The 20,613-nt window shown below is 41.7% G+C and overlaps 1 protein-coding gene across 1 annotated transcript in view; it reads left to right on the forward strand.

Annotated features, from left to right (window-relative positions):
• msps (msps cytoskeleton-associated protein 5) overlaps positions 1 to 20,613 on the forward strand; it is a 608,635-nt gene that overhangs the window by 40,186 nt on the left and 547,836 nt on the right. Inside the window, exon 4 of the mRNA XM_080286226.1 lies at positions 7,149 to 7,320. Within this exon, the coding sequence (XP_080142352.1) occupies positions 7,149 to 7,320 (172 nt within the window). The remainder of the gene's footprint in view (positions 1 to 7,148; positions 7,321 to 20,613) is intronic.

The following is a 20,613-nucleotide window of genomic DNA, read 5'->3' on the forward strand; positions in this document are numbered from 1 at the left end:
TTTTTTGCGGTTTTGGGCCCATTTTGGGAATATTGGATCCCAGGACGATTATGTCCGGTTAGTGGGGATGTTCGGATATTAGAGGGATTACTGTATATATATATATATATATATATATATATACTGTTTATATATATATATATATATATATATATATATATATATATATATATATATACAGTATATATATATATATATATATATATATACAGTATATATATATATATATATATATATACAGTAATCCCGCATATATCGCGGTAGTTACTTGCTTGTAACCCCGCGAAAGTCAATTCCCGCGAATACTCTATTAACAATTGAATCTTACACTTGTGTCCACCATGCTGCCCATCACACAGTCCATGTCCATACTGATTGCGAGACAATTCGCCGTCAGACAATTCCCCGTCAAAACATAGACGATTCCCCTTCAGAACAATTCGCACCCTGGACGATTCCCCGCCATTCTATAAATATACTAATCAATACTTTTATCAATATACTTATTAATTAATCAATAGTTTAATAACTAAATTTCAAGGGGATCCAGCAAAGTTTATGTTCAGTAGCGTAGGTTCTGGATATTATTTATTAGTTGCTCCTTTAGTCAATAATTAACTTGTTTCTTCCTTGTTGCCTTTGAATTATATTCTAGCATCACCCATAGCTATCTTCATTAATGAAGGCGAATTGTTTTGTGTTTGTTGTGACTGCGAATTGTCCCGAAACCTCCATACTCATCCCGAAATACCTTCTTACAAGATTGAAAACACATACTCCATTATGAAGGAAAAACGTAAACACCGTACTGTAATACACAGTTATCTACACATTTATTCACAAAACAGTACAAAATAAATAAGATGCATCAACTGGTGATAGCACACACTCGCACGGTCGTTTCTTAGCTTGTCGAATAACACAATTTTCTCTGCTAAGGTCATAACTTTTCTTGATCGTTTTGTCACTTTGGAGTTCTTTCTTATTGTATTATTAGCCTTTGGTGAGGCTGGCTTACGTCCTGGGGCCATGTGGAAAGCAAGTGGAAGGCAAGAGGCTCATATCATAGTGCAGTTACAAGAACAACATACACGTGAGGCAGTCAGGCGTGGACTGAGGATTATGCGGGGCAGAGAGCAGTGTTGCCATACCCAAACAACGAAATTATGCTAGGGCAATGAAAAAATTATGCTAGATTGAGCAAATTTGTTCCAAGTATAAAATGAATTATGCTAACTTGAAGCTAAATGATAAAGTTCTGTACATATTCGTGCTACATATTAATTATGTATTGTTTACTATGAAAATATTAAAATGAACCTACATACAGTAAGAGGATAAATATCGGTTTTCTGCCCATACTGCTTTTTCCCACGAAACTTACGTTTTTCTGATGGATTTTGATGTGATTCATTCGATTTTGAGCATCATTTCCGTCGGAAATAACCAGATTTTGAGATTGACCCCCCCCATCCCCCTGCAATAATGGGGGAGTTTTGGGGAATCGGCGGTTATACAGAGGGGGGGAAACACAGAAAATGGTCATTTCCGACTGAAATGAAGTTGAAACTCGAATGAATCATACCAAAATCCATCGGAAAAACCTAGGTTTCATGGGTAAAATACAAAGCTCAAACTTATCCTAACCTAACCTAACCGAACCTAACCTAACCTAAAACCTAACCTAACCTAACCTAATCCAACCCAACCAAGCCCAAACTGAAAGTAACCAACTATTCAAACATCATCTTACCTTATCTCTCTCTCTCTCTCTCTCTCTCCCTCTCTCTCTCATTTGTAGCTTTTATAAAATTATTCCAAAAATATTCCATTCCATTCTAAATTATGCTAGAATGATGCTAAAACTTCTAATATGCTAAAAAATATTCCAGACTCGAAAATTTGATCAAAATTATGCTAAAAGAATAAAATTATGCTACATATGGTAACACTGGCAGAGGGGCCGTGGGAAAGGGACAGAGGGTGGCGTGAGTTTACCGCGCTACAATTGGAAGCTGCGGGAATTTCAAATTTTTTGTTTTCTCTATATTCAAGGATATTTTAGTTGAACTTATTAACGCTAAGAAAATCCGCGAGAGGGCAAAACCGTAGACAAAAAATCCGCAAAAAATGCGGGATTACTGTATATATATATATATATATGTGTGTGTGTGTGTGTGTGTGTGTGATAAGTGGGTGCATAGGAGATGTAGTGGTGTCAGAGGTGGACTGCGAGATAATGCTGATTTTATGTATACGGCATGCCGGGGTGAGCAGGTGGAGATTGTCAGACGTGAAAGGATTGAACTTGCTGGTGAATCTCTTAAGTGTGTGGAAGAGTTTTGTTATTTGGGAGACATGTTGTGTGCTGGAGGTGGGGCTGGAGCTAGCTCTGTGGCTAGGGTGAGAAGTGGTTGGAAGAAGTTCAGGGAGCTCTTGCCTCTCCTGACATTGAGAGGGCTCTCCCTATGTGCTAAGGGGTCTTTGTATGCAGCATGTGTTAGGAGTGTAATGCTGTATGGCAGTGAGACCTGGGCAGTGAAGGAGGAAGATATTCGCTGGCTCAGACGTACAGAAATGACAATTATTGGGTGGATGTGCAGTGCGTCCCTGCGTCCAACGCCTGGATGGGCTGGGTTTACGATGGAGGAGTTGAGAGGTAGGATGGGACTGGAGTGTATTGGTGTTGTGATGAGGAGACGTAGATTGAGGTGGTTTGGACATGTGGAGAGGATGAGGGATGATAATTGGGTGAGGAAGGTGAGAAGTGTTAATATTGGGGGTGGGGTTATGAGGGGTAGACCGAGAAAGACATGGGACGAGGTCATTAAGTGTGACCTTAGGGTTAAGGGACTGAACAGGGAGGCTGCAATGGATCGTTCAGCGTGGAGAGCCGCCATTAGGTGACCAAGGCCGACACATGCAAGCATGTTGGAGCCTTTAAAAACAAAACGAAACGAAAACGAAACGATATATATATATATATGTATATATATATATATATATATATATGTATATATATATATATATATATCCATCATCCAATCCTACATTGCCCCATGAGGAGCGTAGGAGCCCAGGGCTAGGCAGTTGGTCCCGACATTTAAGATGAGAGTTACCATCCTCATTCATCCCTGAGTGGCATTACATGAGCAATCAACAGCAACCATCCCTTGGATATAAACCTTCACCGGCTCAATCCAATTGTAGTGCAATAATTACCCACTAAACCACCAGGTGCCAAAATTTGGTTATATGGTTACCACCCAGCATAGTAAATGGTTTCCTGGTGCACAGGAAACCATTTGGCTTGTCACTCAGTGTAGAGTCACCCACAGGCTGAAGGATGTGGAAAGAATGAAGGGAAGAAAGATAGAAGAAGGAGTGTAAAGTCACCCGTAGGCAGTAGGACAAGGAAAGAATGAAGGAAAGAAAGACACAAGAGAATGGAAGGAAAGATGGATGGAGAGGAAAGGGCAGACAAACCGAGAGCAGCACTACATCGAGTGAGTGGATGGTGAGTGCCCCCATCTACCACAATATATATATATATATATATATATATATATATATGTGTGTGTGTGTGTGTGTGTGTGTCTGTGGGGGCACCCATCATCCACTCACGTCAATATAGGTATGCCTTATGGTCTGTACATTGAGTGACAAGCCAAATGGTATCCTGTACCTAGGAAACCAGTTGCTACGCTGGGTGGTAACCATATAAACGGCATTTTTGTCCATGTTAAGTGTCCCCCAGATTCCTCTATCTAAATTCACTTAATCATGGCATTTGTTTCAGAGAGCCTCTGTTGGCCCAATACCTGCCCAAATTTGTAGATTTGCATGGCCATGTGGAATGTGAGAGGTTTGAATGAGGAGAGCAAGAGGGGGCAGTGGTGAATGTATTCAGGAGTGCGAGATATGCCGTGATTGCATTGTGTGAAACAAAGATGAAAGGGTTTGAAGTGGAGGAGTGGGAGGGTGTGAAATGTGTAAGATCGGGAATGAATGGGAGAAGAAGATGTAAGGAAGGAGTTGCTTTGTTGATGAATTAGGTGTGGCAGACTGGAATGAGAGATTACAGGTGTGTCATCTCAAGGTGTATGTATGTCAAGTTCAAGTTTGAGAAGGCAAAAGTGGCAGTGATTGTAGAACATGCACCGTGTGATGACAGGAGTGAAAGAGAGAAAGACAGGTTTTGGGATGAGCTGGATGAAGCAGTGGGAGAAATGCCCAGGAGCTATAAAGTGTTCGTACTGGGCTATATGAATGGAACAGTAGGCACTGGTCCTGAGGATAACATAATGGGGTGTAATGGAGTATCAGGAGAAAATGATAATGGGAAGCGACTGAAGGATTTGTCAGGAAAGGAGGTTGTGCATTTGTAACTCGTATTTCAAACACAAAGATGCACATAAATGTACATGATATAGAGGGAATGGGGATCGTTTTGTAAGGAGCCTGATTGATTTTGTGCTCATAGAGAGGTCGATGCTGCGAATGGTAGCTGATACGAGGACCGTGAGAGGACGATTTGGAGGTCTGTCAGATGATATGATTGTGGTGTGCAAGATCAAGCTTAGAGGAGTGAGGTGGACCAGGAGAGAGAGAGGAGCAGTCAGGGAGAAAGACTGAAAGTTGAGAAGCTGAGGACCAAAGAAATGGCAGATGAGTACAGGACCAAATTAGGGGAGGAGTTAGAATCAGTGAATTGGAATGAAATGGATCTGGACAGACTGTGGAATGCATATAGGGATTGCTTAGTTAGAAATGCTAAATTGATATGAGGTGTGGCAAGAGTAACAACAAAGAAGAGAGATACGGCATGGTTGGGCGAAGAAGTTAAGAGAGCAGTGGAGGAAAAGTGGAAGAAGTGGCTAGAGTGGTTTGAGGACAAGAGTTCAATTGAAATATGAACTTAATATATTGAGAGCAAGAAGCATGCAAGTAGACTAGTGAAGAGGAAAAAGGAGGAGGTAAATGATGATCTAGGAAGTAAAATGAATGCAAATTACTCTGAAAATAGGAAGTTATTCTGGAAAGAGGTGCAGATATGTAAAAGTGAAAGTGGAAAGAAATGTGAAGGTGTGAAGGATGTAGGTGGTAGATTATTAACACATGCAGATGAAGTAAGGACTGGATGGAAAGAATATTTTGAAAGCCTGATGAATGGAAATAGAGAGCAGAGCGACTGTAAACATGATTGGTTTTAGGGAGTGTGCAGAGAAGGAATGCAGTGCCAGGAAACGTTACCCTCACACGGGCGAAGAGCATTGTAAAGCAGCTGAAAAATTGGAAGGTAGCTGGGGTTGATGAGTCCCATGGAGAGTTGATTAAGTGTAGTGGAGAGAGTGGACTGAAGTGCTTGTTGGAGATGTGAAAGAAGATATGGATGAGTGAAACTGTGCCATCAGAGTGGATAAAGGCTGTGATTGTACCCTTGTACAAAAATAAAAGTGAGCAAAGTGAGTGCAAGAAATATCGTGGCAAAAGTTTATTGAGTGTGGTAGGGAAGGTATATGGAAGAATTATTATAGAGAAAGTAAGAGAGAGATATGAAGTCCTAGTGAGTGATGAACAGGATGGCTTTCAGTAGTGGCAGAAGATGTGTGGATCAAATATTTGCAAGGAGACAGATAGTGGAGAAGGCTTGTGAGAATGTTTATGGTATTCACGGATGTGGAAACAGCATACGACAGAGTAGAGTGAGGAGGATTGTGGAAGGTTTTGCACATAAATGGTGTAGATGGTAAGCTGCTAGGTGCCGTCAAGAGTTTTTATGATGGTAGTGATGTATGTGTAAGAGTTAATGAGCATCTAAGTTCATGGTTCACAATCGGTTGTGTGACAAGGTTGTGTGATGTGCCCATGGTTGTTCAGTATATATATGGATGGGGTAATGAGAAGTAAAAATGCGAGTAATGAAGAGGGGGATGGTGTTAGTAGTAAATGGTGATGGATGGAATATCTCCAATTTGTTGTATGCTGACAATGTAGTACTACTTGCCCATATCGGACAAGAACTTGGTAGACTGGGGCAGAGTTTCGCTGATGTCTGTGAGTGTCATGCCTTGAGAGCAAATGTAGGAAAGAGTGAAGTGATGGTTATTGAGAGAGAAGGTGACTTTCAATGCGATGTTACAGTGAATGGAGAGAGACTAGAATTGGTGAGAGAGTTCAAGTACCTGCATACAGCAATAGAAAAGAGAGGAAAATGTGCAAAAGAAGTGGAAAGTAAAGTGACACAAGGAGGAAAGTAGCTGGTGCAATGAAGGCCCTGATCAGAAACAGAGACTTGAGTGTTGCAGCTGCACAAGGCTTTCATGAATGAGTGTTAGTGCCAACTTTAACATGTGGATGTGAGACTATGGTGTGGCATGAAAGAGTGTCAAGACTGACAACAGTGGAGATGAGACTGCTGAGGAATGTATGTGGAGTACAGAGAGTGGATACGATATGAAATAATGTGATTTGTGAAAGGTGTGGAATGAGGAAATCTGTGGACATCAGAATTGAAGAGAGTGTACTGAGATGGCATGGTCATGTAGAGAGAATGCATAACAATAGAGTGGTGTAAAAGGTATATCTTAGCAAATTTGGAGGGAGGAGGTGAGGCAGGCCAAGGAGAAGGTGGAGGGATATGGTGGATGAGTGTGTGAGGAAGAGTGGTTTGAAAGTCGGTGAGGCTAAGGGACTGACAAGAGATCGAGCTGGCTGCCTGAATACAGCATTGTGAGGGGAAGCGAATGATCAGGGATTTGGCACCCTTTTTTAGCGTGACAGCGTCCAGATGGACTTTGTTGGATACGTTTATGTAAAGCTACAGAAGATGGTGAATGTTTTTGGCGTATCAGATAGAGTCAGGATTCCGGGGGCCTGAATGGTGAACAAATGGAAGCATGGCCCACTGGATTGGGCAAATTTGGGCTGTCTGAACATTGCTACTCTTCACCCTACCCTAGGGTTTGAAAGGAGTTCCGAATGATGATGGTGATGATGATTAAATTTCCAAATGGTTGCTCTTGTTTATAGCTTGAAAGGCATTGTGTGAGCAGTAAAGTTCAACCATCTCTTAGATTTACACCCTTAGGATCCACAGAAGGTTTCCATTTCATGCCATACATTCTAATATTTGCTTCAACTTTCAGGGAATTTGGACCAAAAGTGATAAACCCCAAGCCATTAATGAAGCAGATGCACACACTTTTGGAAGACCGAGACAAGAATGTGCGTGAAGAGGGCAAGAAGCTGATGGTGGAGATGTACCGATGGATTGGACAGGCGCTCAAACCACAGATGTCTTCCTTAAAACCTGTGCAGGTGTGTTGCTCATTAACTAGGCTGTCCTGCATATTCTTTCCTGTTTTTTCTGTTCTTTCCTATAGCTTCTGTCCTTTCTCCTTTTCTTTCCCTCCCTCCCTCCCTCCCTCCCTCCCATGTTCTGCATCTTTTTGTTCTTCATCTTCCATACCTATCTTTTCTTCTACTCCTTTTTCTTTATTCTCATTGAATTGGTAACCCTTCTTTTAGTCCAAGACATATTCTGTATTTTATTCTTGCTGTCTCCAAACTGAAGTATTATATCGTTATGAAAATATTATTGACGGCTATGTATAATTCCTCCATTTAAAAGAAATCGTTTATAAGATGAAACAGTCACGAGTACAAAGAATGAATACCATATGAAATCCATCATTATGTTGAAGGGGTTAAATCTTCTGTTGCTGATAGTTGTCTTGAACTGAATAAAATCTCTTCTTGTCAGCCAAAGCAAAGTATGAAGTTTGTAATTAACAACCTTAGATTTAGGTTAGCTAGATAATCTTTAAGACTATTTTTGCTGCAGATTTTCTGTCTACCTATAGCCAGATGTCATAATCCCATAAGGGATAACTGTTTGTCTTTGAGTTAGTCATTTTATGGGGAGGGGCACTAACCCTCCACCAACCCACTTGTTGACACGATGGGATCACGTATGGGTTGGTTATATGGTTACCACCCAGTATTTTAAGTGGTCTCCTGGCTTACAGGAAACCATTACATTTGTCACTCAATGTAAAGCTGCCTGAAAAGGAGAGAAGAGTAATAAAATGTGACAGGAGAGATGGGAGACATAAGAAGAGAGGAGGGCAGACACAGAAAAAATGATAAAGGTGAAGGAAGAAGTAGGCAGCACTAAATCATGTGAGTGGCTGATGGTCGCCAAATAATATCTTTTAGAGATAGTTAGGATGAAGAACAAAGTTTTCAAGATGTAGCAGAACAGTTAAAATTTCTCCGGTTTGAAAAAGTGTCTCCTAAGCCATATCAAGATATGGCAAGAATAAAATGAAAAGACATCCTTGAACTTGGTGTATTATTGTACTAGGCACAGATGTTTTTCGTGTAGCCGCCGTGGGTGATTACTGGGATGAAATGTGTGACAATATAAAGAGTTACTGTAACTAAAGATATGTTGACCTGTTTAGGGTTCAGGTACGATGTTGTTGGCTTTTTCAGTTTAACGGTAGAGCACCATAAATTCACTAAGTAAATGAGGAGTGGCAGAGGATGTGTGGATCAAATATTTGCAGTGAGGCAGATAGTAGAGAAGGCATGTGAGAAGGTCCATAAGGTGTTTATGGCATTAATGGATCTGGAAATAGCATATGACAAAGTGGACAGAGAAGGATTGTGGAAAGTTTTGCGCATGTATGGTGTAGAGGGTAAGCTGTTAGGTGCCATCAAGAGTTTTTATGATGGTAGTGAAGCATGTGTCAGGGTTAATGGGCATCTAAGTGAATGGTTCACAATCAGTGTGGGCGTGAGACAAGGTTGTGTGATGTCCCCATGGTTGTTCAATGTATATATGGATGGGGTGATGAGGGAAGTGAAAACACAAGTAATGGAGAGAGGGATGGCATTGGTAATGAATGGTGATGGATGGAATATCTCAAATTTGTTGTATGCTGATGATGCAATACTACTTGCAAGTACCGGACAAGAACTTGGTAGGCTAGTGCAGAGTTTTGCTGATGTCTGTAAGCGTCGTTCCTTGAGAGTAAATATAGAAAAGAGTAAAGTGATGGTTATTGAGAGAGAAGATGACTCCCAGTGCAATGTAACAGTGAATGGAGAGAGACTGGAATTGGTGAGAGAGTTCAAATACCTGGGTACAGTGATAGAAAAGAGAGGAAAATGTGCAAAAGAAGTTGAAAGTAGAGTGACAAGGAAGAAAAGTAGCTGGTGCAATGAAGGCCTTGATAAGAAACAGAGGCTTGAGTGTTGCAGCTGCACGGGGCTTACATGAAGGAGTGTTAGTGCCAACTTTAACATATGGATGTGAGACTATGGTGTGGCATGAAAATGAAAAGTCAAGAGTAAGAGCAGTGGAGATGGGACTGCTGAGGAATGTATGTGGAATACAGAGGGTGGATAGGATACGAAATAATGTGATTCGTGAAAGATGCGGAGTGAGGAAGTCGGTGGACACCAGAATTGAAGAGAGTGTACTGAGATGGTATGGCCATGTGGAGAGGATGGATAACAATAGAGTGGTGAAGAAGGTATATCTGAGCGAATTTGAAGGAGGGAGGAGGCGAGGTAGGCCAAGGAGAAGGTGGAGAGATATGGTGGATGAGTGTGTGAGGAAGAGAGGTTTGGAAGTTGGTGAGGCTAGGGAACTGACAGGAGATCGAGCTGCTGGATGAATTTTGTGAGGAGATGTGCATGATCAGGGATTTTTGGCACCCCGTTTTAACGTGGCAGCGTCTGGATTGACTGTCGGATATGATATGTGAAGCTACAGAACGTGGTGAATGTTTTTGGCATATCCGATAGAGCCAGGATTCCGGGGGCTTGAATGATGAGTGAATGGAAGCGTGGCCCATTGGATTGGGCAATTTTAGGTTGTCTGGACATTGCTACTCCTCACCCGCCCTTGGGTGGGAAAGGAGGTCCGGATGATGATGATGATGATGATGATATCATACATTTAGGGCTTTGTCACAGTAAGGTTGGAATTGGAAGTTAGTAGAATACTGATTTTTTAAAATCGTTTGGGAGCAGAGCCTTTTTGTTCAGTAAGTTTTTTTTTTTTTTTTTTTTTTTTTTTTTTTTTAAATCTGAAAATACTATCCTTGTATTCTCAAAGTTTAGAATAAAAAATACTCTCCTTATTATCCTTGTAGTCCAAGTTAGACACTGTAACTGGAGCTGCTTAGCATTTGAAAACTGGCCTCCTGTAGTTATGCATAACTCGCATGGAAGCTTGTCTTGGTTGTTAGACTAGAAAACACTAAGGAAATGCTTTTAATCCATGTAACAGCTACATGCACAAACCACAGATTCTGCATATGTATTTGAGTGCTGCACTGTATTGTAAATTACCAAAATATGTGACTGAACCATATTTAAATGTAATATATCATCTCCTTTGGGACCTGTTCTTTCCCAAGATCTTGGCAGTTCTTACGATGAACAACTCTCCACATCAGTGAATTACTGTTAGAAATATTATTATGTGTTGGGTTTTCCTGTTATTATTCACACTGGGATGATTTTGAAATGTTTGATAGCATTGCTAAATAAGTTACAATCATAAAACAACTCAACCTGCCCTAGGGTGGGAAAGGAGGTCTGGATGGTGGTAATGAAGAAGTGATTTTATGCACTCAAGAAGTTTTATGAATACGACACGTGATGTCATCCATCATCCACTCCCATGTCGCCCCACAAGAAGTGTAGGAGCCCTGGGGTTAGTCTCAACTTTAATATGAGAATGACCAGCCTCATTCGTCCATGAGTTGCATTACGTGAACAGTAAAACCCCAACCACCCCTTGGCTATAAACCTGGACCAGCACAATCCGATTGGAGCACCTTAATTACGCATTAAACCATCAGGCACCATGATTTGGTTATATGGTTACCACCCAGCATAGTAAATGGTTTCCTGGTGTACAGGAAACCCTTTGGCTTGTCACTCAGTGTAGAGTCACCCATAGGTAGAAGGAAGAGGAAAGAATGAAAGAAAGAAAGACAGAAGAGGGAGTGTAAGGTCACCTGTAGGCAGAAAGAAAAGGAAAGAATGAAGGAAAGAAAGACAAAATAGGAAGGAAGGAAGAGAGGAAAAGACAGACACCCAAAGCAGCACTACATCAAGTGACTGGATGGTGAGTGCCCCCACCTACCATCAGCATCTGATGTAAGAACAGCTAATAATTGTCCAAACCTAATGATCATCTGCTTTCTTTTTTATATTTTTCTTACACTAAAGTAAGTCACTGGTCATTATCTGATAATATTAAAGTGACTTGGTGGTAGGATGAGGGTATAGAAGCTGCAGTTAAGGAGAAAAGAAGGCTTTTCCGCAAATGGAAGAAGGATGGTAACAGAGAATTACAGTACTGTACTTTGCCGCCAAACATAGGGCTAGAAAAAAGTTTTACAGGGCGAAGTCCGAGTCACACAGACTTTTAATTAATTCATTCATTGCCAGACGCCATGTATCCCAAATGGGGTGGCCAAGGGCTTAGAGTTAATTGTTTTACAGGGAGGGGCACTAATCCTCCACCAACCCCACTTGACATGTAGGGAGAACGTTATGCCAACAGCATCTGGTGTTCCCAGGTGGTCACCCATCCAAGTACTAACCAGACCCAACGTTGCTTTTAATTAATAACCTAAATTGTGTGGAAGGGAAGAATATGGTTTTTAAGGTGGCAAATCAGATGAAGAGGCAGAATAGGGATGTCATAGGTGAGCAGTGTGTGAAGAATGATGAAGGAAGGGCTGTGGTGAACAGTGGGGATATTAAAGATGCATGGAGAGAGCATTACAACCGGTTGTTAAATAAGAAGCTTGACTGGGACAGGGAAAGTTTGGAGCCAACAGATCCAGTGTTTGGCCCTTGGCCTTTGACACTGTAGCTGTGAGTGGGGCAGTAGGCAGGATGCAGGTGGGGAAGGCAGCAAGTGTGTCTGGGTTGGCTGCTGAAATGTTGAAAGCCTCAGGAGATATAGGAGTGAGGTTAGACATTGACCTGGTAAATTTGATTATATATGAGTGTGTTGTCTCAGATGATTGGCTGAAAAGTGTAATTGTAAATGTGTACAAGGTGAAGGGTGATGCCCTGGAAAGAGGAAATTATAGAGGCGTAAGGTTTTTAGACAAGTTAATGAAGGTAATGGAGAGAGTTCTAGAGGCATGAATAGAGAAAGAATTTATATTGATGAGATGCAGTTTGGGTTTATGTCAGGCAAAGGGACCACTGATGCTATATCCATTATTTGTCAGCTTCAGGAGAAATATATAGGAAAGAGAAGGGAACTGTACTTTGTTTTTGTTGGTTTGGAGAAGGTCTTTGACTGAATCCCTAGGGAGGTGGTGAAGTGGGCAGTGAGAAAGCTTGGGATGGAGGAGTGGCTTGTTGGGGTTGTTATGGCCATGTATGTGGGTGCTCACATGCAGGAAAGGACAAATAGAGATTTGAGTGATGAGTTTTCTGTGAATGTTGATGTGCTCCAGGGGTTAGTCTGGAGCCCCTTGTTGTTTATCATGGTACTTAAAGCCCTCTCACCTGACTTCAGACATGGATTCCCATGGGAAATGTACAGTAATCCCTCTACTGTCCGGTGTAATAGAGCCAAAGGCATATCTGGAAAGTGGGCCCCTGGCTCCAGGACTGGTACTTAAGGACCCTAACCCAGCCTAACTTTGAAAGCCACCTAAATATCCCCCTACCAGACGTGCATAGCACCTATTTAAACCTATTTAAGACCCTGTTCACTTCAGTAATGGACATAAAGTGTGAAATAAATGAAAAGAAACCAAAAAATTAGGAATTAGAAGTATCTGTACCTCAGCCAGGGTACTTACAGCACGTCTGTGGCTGCCTTCTCTTAGGTATTGGCATGGGTGAAAATGCTCTTGAAGCACGTACAGTAATCCAGTGTTGTGCTGCACTTAATTGTTTGCACTGTGAGTTATAATTGTTTAACACTGCACTTTGTTCTTAACTGCAACACGCCAGTTTCAACCGCCAATTTGCACTCCACAGTTTATCCTTTACACCCTAAATTCTAATTTGTTAACACTGCACAACACTGTAAATTCCCGTGTGGTCTAGTGGCGAGGTATTGCAGTTTATTCACTGTTTATTCACAAAAAACAAGCACGTGTGTCTTCCATTGAGATAAGCATCTACTCGCGATCGAAGTTAGGCAGTAACTGTTGGACAGTGTTGGTGATGGGGAAACAGAGTTGCCAGAGTGCAACGGCCACATTACCAAACTCCTCAATTTTCATTACCAAATTCGTAAAGCTAGCATTTATTCTTCACTAATTATATATACGAGTGGAAATACATGTAATCACTCAACTTATAATTAACAGCATGTTGATTATTTTCAAGCTATGTAGGCTAGTAGATTAATCAGAGAGAGCAGACAGTCCACCATCTCCTTCCTGTGTATCCTCATACATGTGAAAAATCCATTTGGTAATTCATTATTCTGATTCATTACCAAATTCATTATTCTGATTCATTTTTCATTACCAAATTGGCCCACATTTGGTAATGAAAAATGCCAAATGGCAGCTCTGACAGGGGAAGAGGGCAGAAGGAAGGGGGCCATGGTGTAAACAGCTCTTCGGCACTAAGCGGCAATTTCAAATTATGGGTGGGAAAAAATTCGGATTTGGGGGGATTTTTTCTTCTTTTTTTGCCATTTTTGGGTTCCAAAGGTCCAGGCCCACGATGTCCGGTAAGTGGGGTGTCCGGAGAGTGGATATCCGGTTAGTACGGGGTATACTGTACTATATATAAGCAAATATATGGTTGTGTTATGATTTTAGGTGGGTATCAGTGTATATGTAAGTGTTGATGTAGATTTGTTGGTGACTTGCCGGTCCCATTTATTTATTTTCCATAAGTTTATCAATTCGCACTTCGATAAATCACATTTCGATCTCCCCCCCCCCCAAACTGATTGAAGATCGAGAGCCTTCTGTACTTTAAGCATTCACTGTGTGATCATTTCTGAAGTTATAGTTCACTGTATTGGCACTGCAACACTCATACCACACACTTGCAGTGAAATGCATTTTCAAAACCGTTTTATAACATAATTTTCCAAAAAACAACTAGACACTCCATATTATAATAATAATGATGATATCACAAATCACGTCACTGTCGCGTCACTGTTATCGCAGTATATTTACAGTATTACGCAGAGGCACTTACAGAGAATAATTTGTTTCCAGTATTATATGTTCATTCATTCATTCATTGCCAGACGCCATGTATCCCAAACGGGGTGGCCAACGGCTTAGAGTTACTTGTTTTACAGGGAGAGGCACTAACCCTCCACCAACCCCACTTGACACGTAGGGATGCCAACAGCATCTGGTGTTCCCAGGCGGTCACCCATCCAAGTACTAACCAGACCCAACGTTGTATATATAAAAATATAATATTACTATAGTGGGGGGATGTTGGGGAGGGTTTGGTATCATCATCCTACTCCTTCATGAAGCATGGGAAACTGCCTCATTTCCCGCATTACTTTGAAATGTGGTGAGACTGCTTATGCGGACACCTGTCTCTTCGCCTGTAGTACTGTACTTTTGGACTGCACATGGAGACCCGAGTCTCTTAAGGGTTAAAGTTATTGGATTTAGAGTTATGATACTGGTAGGTGGGGGTGATCACCATGCACTCACTTGATGTAGTGCTGCTCTCGGTTGTCTGCCCTTTCCTCTCCTCCATCCTTGTTTCCTTCCATCCTCTTCTGTCTTTCCTTCATTCTTTGCTCATCCTTCTGCCTATGGGTGATGTTACACTCCCTCTTCTGTCTTTCTTTCCTTCATTCTCTCCTCTTATTTCTGCCTGTGGGTGACTGCACTGAGTGACAAGCCAAATGGTTTCTTGTACACCAGGAAACCATTTACAATGCTGGGTGGTAACCATATGACCAAATTTTGGTGCCTGGTGGTTTAGTGGGTAATTACGGCACTCCAATAGGAGCCCCCACAAACTGGAAAAAGATGTCACTACTCGCCAGATTACTTAATGTAAAGTGCAAAAGTGGGGTCAACTTGAATTACCCTCTCTTATACAATTTTTGTGTTACTCAACTGAAAATAGGATATTTATTGATTTATCGGCATATAGTACTGGAGAAAAAATGGCTTCGTTTTCAAAATATAATAGAAACGGAAGGTTGCATCCATTTCAGTTTAGGGACAGTTTACATGCGAGTATTATGTTGCCTGAGTATTGATCTCTCTCATGTTTTTAGGTGGTGAATGTACATCTGTAAGGAAAAATGGTAAATGAAAATAACGATATTGTATCTTACATAACAAATGAAGGAATTATGTTACTTAAACAGTCGAAGATCGTATGAACTCACTGAGCTCACATGGAGGCACATAGTTGATGTGCCCGCCGCCAGGGGCCCAAGGCAGTGCTGATGATGTGTATACACCACTCCTGACGCCTGTGCCTTTTGAAATCAGCCGATAAATCTGGAAAATATAGTGCCATGGTTGACTGTTCAGCTAAAATATGTGTGGAAAAATAGACCTTAGCAGAACTGAGACGTTTTCTCAAAGCATGAAGAATACTGTGCCTTTTAAAACTCAGGTCGCCTATCTCAGCCACATAAGATTTTGGCTGTACAGTTCTTATTCGTATTAAGTGTATAATGGATAGAATCATGTCAGGATTTGCCAGATGAAAGATTACGGTCTTTGGAAACTGTATGATAAATTTCTCGAACAACTGAGATTCATAACACTTGGTAAAAATGTGCTGAATGCAAAATCACACAGTAAGCTTTCTTGGCTTTTAGTAAACTCTATGGAGAACTTTTTGGTGTAAATCTCATTTAGAGCATCAGTAAAATATCAAAGAGAATTATAATACTGGTATAATGCTTTATGCTTGAGTAATAATCCTGATAGGAATTTTTTTAAAGGAAGGTACGCCAGCTCTGAGCGGGTAGTGACCTCACACTATTTAATGATCCGGCGAACACTGGCAACTTTCAGGAGTTTGTGGGGACTCTGATTGGATTGAGCCGGTGAAGGTATATATGCAAGGGGTAGTTGGGGTTTATTGCTCACATAGTGCCACTCAGGGATGAGTGAGGCTGGTCACTCTCATCTTAAATGTCAGGACCAACTTGCCTAGCCCCGGGCTTCTACGCTCCTCATGGAGCAGTGTAGGATTGGATGTTGGATGGATACTGTTGCTGATAATTTCTGCTTTTTTCTTTTTTGCTGCTTTTGGATACTGTTTTATTTGTTAAAGTAGTGAGAGATTGGGTGATGGTTGTGGTGGTGATGACTATATTATTGTCCTTCCAGTTTGTGGACACCCACCTCATTGTATTGTGGAATATTGAATTCGGATGAGTGGACGACAATCATAGCGTCTACTAATTTGGTTTCTATTTATCTTCGGTACCTATTTTATAGAAACTTGTTACAGGCAGTCCTTAGTATCAGTAGCTAAGTGATCTGTTTCAAAATGTACCATTTTCATGCATTGTTGTAGTCAACCCCCACTATTTACGGATTCGCTAATCGCAGTTTTTTCTGGAAAATTATTTCAAGATATTTCCTGCTTTTCCCACACCATCAGGTGTTCCTAGTAGTTCATAAGTGATTTTTTTTTTTTGGGGTGAGAAGTAGTGCCCCATATAGTTAAACTGTGCAGTTACCTTGTAGAGGCGTGTGCTATTCAATACATGGCAAACTCTCATCATTATCATCACATGGTAAGTACAGTACACTGTACCCAGAAGGGCTTTTGTACCATTGTGTACTGCCTCTAGGAAGTATTTATGTGCCATAAAATGCATGTACAGGTGTTATAGTGGGTTTGTAGGCAATAGGAATAGCTAAAACATTGAAGTCAGTGACTTCTCCAGTAGGTTTGGACTGTTGGCAGAATTCAACATTCGCGGGGTGTTCTGGTACATAACCTCCGTGCGTGGTGGGACCTGACTACTGTAATTTGGGAGAACTGGCAAATCATCTTAATATAGTTGTCTCGCTATACAGTGATGATGCGTCAGGTGAAAACCCATCCTATAGTGACAAGGTTGATATAAAACGGGTCAGTGGGGATAGGGAGGAAACCTATGACAGCGTAACCTACAGTAAAATCTCCATAAACCTTACTCTTTTGGGCTTACCCTCAGTGGCATCATGCTTTCAGTTAGGGGTAGCATCCTCGCCAGAAATGATATCCAAGTCACATGTTTCAGTAATACACACACAAAAAGTTATTACAGTATCCCCTCAGACATCCGATGTGATAGAGCCCAAGGCATGTTTGGGTAGTGCTGATCTTGGGATAATGAACAATATCTCCCTACTATACCCATACCTTACCCATACCTTACATATACCCAACCTTCTACCTGTACCTAACTTATTTGTACAGTAACTCTGCATATTTTGGTAGTGTTCTCCAGTCATTCTGGCATATTTAGGTATCAAAACACACATAGGAATATGCAAATTAATGCAAAACACTAGGAAAACTATACAAAACATAAAAAAAAAAAGTCCTACCTAAATGTATAGTATCCCTCCTAACTTTGTCAGTTTTCCGGTCATTCTGGCACATTTAGATATCAAACCACACATATGAATATCCAAAGTAATGCTAAACACCAAGAAAACCATGCATAAAAACTTGGGGGGGGGGGGAACTACCTTTATCACTTAATCATGGCAGTTGTTTTGGAGAGCCTCTGAGGACCCAATACCTGCCCAAGGCCCCAACCAAATGGGCGGATTCACATCCCCCCCCCCCCTTTTTTTTTTAATGTAAGAAAGAGGGAACCAAAGGCCGGGAGCCTGCAAATTGTTCCTTCAAAAAAAAAAAAGAGAGAGAGAGAGAGCCAAATTCAAGATCCATTCATTTCAAGATGCCTGGACACACTGCATTTGGAAGACTGGAGATCATAGGAAGTAGGAAATACAGACAGAGGGAGACAGTTCCAGAGTTGATCTGTTGCATAAATGAAGGACTGGGACTAACAGTTAACTCTTGCATTAGAGAGTTGGACACAAAAGGATATGAGAGTTTGTTGCTAGATGGGCGCTACGCACCCGTTGTAGAAGTGCAGGTATGCAAGCAGACAGTTCAGAGAAGCAGTGACCATTGAAGTAGCGATAGAAAAGAGATAAAGATGTAACAGTGTGGCGAAGAGACAAAGGTTGAAGGGAGCCAGTAAGAAGAGGAGAGTTAATGAGATGAAAAGCTTTTGACTCCACGTTATTGAGAAGAGCTGTCTGTGGGGAGCCTCCCCACACATGAGAGTTGTACACTACACAGGGGTGAATAAAACCCGTGTATAAAGTCAACAACTGTGGAGAGGTAAAGAAGGTATGGAGTTGGCTTAGCACACCTAATCTCTTGGAAGCAGATTTTACAAGAGATACAATATGATCTTTCCAAGATAAGTCCCGAGTGAATGAAACCCCAAGCATGTTCAAGGATGATGCAAGATTGAGCTGGATATTATTAAACATTAGTGGGTACTCCTGGTGGGTTGATAGGTGTAAAAACTGAGTTTTTGATTAATTAAAAACAAGTAGATTATTTTTACCCCAGTCAGAGATACGAGCCAAGTCAGACATTAGGTGTGCCATAGCCTCATCCCTTGCTTGTAGTAGTAGTAGTTGTTCCTTAGGCAGTCTGGCCGAACAGCCCTGAGTCCCTTAGGTAGGCCATGGCCAAGACCAGGCTTTCCCACAGAGCTCTCAAAGAGTGTATGTTGTGTTGTTGGCATAGGTGATTGTGTGCAATGCAGGCTTCCATAATGTACATAATAGTATGGGGTGCTGTGTTGCATCCTGGACAGGGATCAGTGACAGAGTCATTCAGCCTCTTCTGGTAGCTTAAGAGGGCTGGATGGTGCCCACATCACAGCCTGGCCAGGTGGACTCTGTCCTCATGAGGGAGATAGGATTCAGAAGGGTGGATGTCAGGAGGCCGTGCATGCAGCTGAGTGTTGTCTTTAAGTGACTGAATGGAGCGGCGAGTGATCTGAGTGTGGATATGCTTCTGGAAGCTGGTCTGAGGGGGGAGAGATGACAGTATTTGTGTATAATATCATGTGCTGGGTGTTGTTTTGATGTTCCTTGGTGTGGGTGGATGTGCTGCCATGTATTAAAGTGGATAATGTGGGTTTGTGGAGGCTGCAGTAAGAAACTGGGTGCATCTCATGTGTAGGTGATCTTTGACTTTGAGGACTTTGGTTTCTTGATGCAGGTTGTCTGAGGGTGTAGTAGCTGTGCAGCCTGTGATTATTTTTAGGGCCGTGTTCTGTATGGTCTGTAGAGTGTTGTAGTGTGTTTTGGTGAGGTTAGAAGCCCAGGCAGAGCATGCATAATTCATCACTGAACGTATGTATTGTTTGTATACTGTGGTGGTGGTTTCTTTGTTGTGTCCGAATGTTGTATGGGGAAGTGACCTCAAAGCATTGAGTCTTGGTGTTATTTTATTTTTAACGTTTGTGATGTGTTGTTTAAATGACATTGATGTATGTTACACCAAGGATTTTGTGTGTGTTTGTGTGTGTGTGTGGTAGGGGAGTGTTGTTTATGGTGAGGTGTGGGATGTGACTGTGTTCTGCTGTCCAGTTTGTGAGAAGGGTCACTGTAGATTTGGCTGGGGGCTATTTTGAACCTGTTTGTGGTGAACTACTCATGTAGTGTGTTGAGGTAAGGTTGAATGATATGTGTAGCTGTACTTGCGTTTTGGTGCATACATGTAAGTATTATATCATCTGCATGGGAAGCTATGTGTATCTGTAGTGTGTGGGATGTGGGTATGTTGTGCATGTATAGGTTAAAGAGTGCAGGGGACAAAACAGATCCTTGGGGGACGCCGTTTGTGAAATTTCTGATGTTAGAAGACTAACCGACAAATGTTACATGTGCACATCTGCCTGCTAAGTAGGTTGCCAGCCATCTTTTTGTGTTATTGTGCATGTTTGTGTTGAGTATTTTGTTTGTGAGGTTGTGGCGGGGGATAGCATCAAAAGCTTTGCTAATGTCTAGTTTGATTAGGAGTGTTCTGTGTGGTGGCCTCGCTGAATTCATGCCATCGAAAACTCTCTGTGTAAGGTCTGTAAGAAGGGTGTTTGTGGAGTGTAGTGGCCTAAAGCCATGTTGTGACTGGGCTCGGGGAATGTGAGGTGTGACTAGTTGTAGTACCAGTCATTCAGTGACTTTAGAGGGGGTACAGTGGAGTGTGATGGGGTGGTGTGAGGAGGGTAGCATGGGGTCTTTGTTGGATTTAGGGATAGTGATGATAATGCCATGCTTCCAGATGTTGGGTATTATGTTGTGTGAGTAGCTGTAGTTTGATATGTTGGTGAGTGCTTGTATGCCTTATGGTCCAAGGTGTTTAAGGTGAATGTTGCTCATGTTGTCTGGTCCACAGGCAGATGAGTGCTTGAGGTTGTTACTGATGTGCTTCGTCTGGCTGTAAGTGAATGGTGCATAGTCTAGGTCTGTGGGGAACTGTCTCTTATGTCGGATGATACGTCGGTCTTCAGGATGGGGGTTTAGATGGCTGACTTGTGAAAAGTGATTGATGAGA

The sequence above is a fragment of the Coenobita brevimanus genome, chromosome 110, assembly GCF_032717465.1.
Source record: "Coenobita brevimanus isolate Jiangsu-jjx chromosome 110, ASM3271746v2, whole genome shotgun sequence".
NCBI classification, from domain to species: domain Eukaryota; kingdom Metazoa; phylum Arthropoda; class Malacostraca; order Decapoda; family Coenobitidae; genus Coenobita; species Coenobita brevimanus.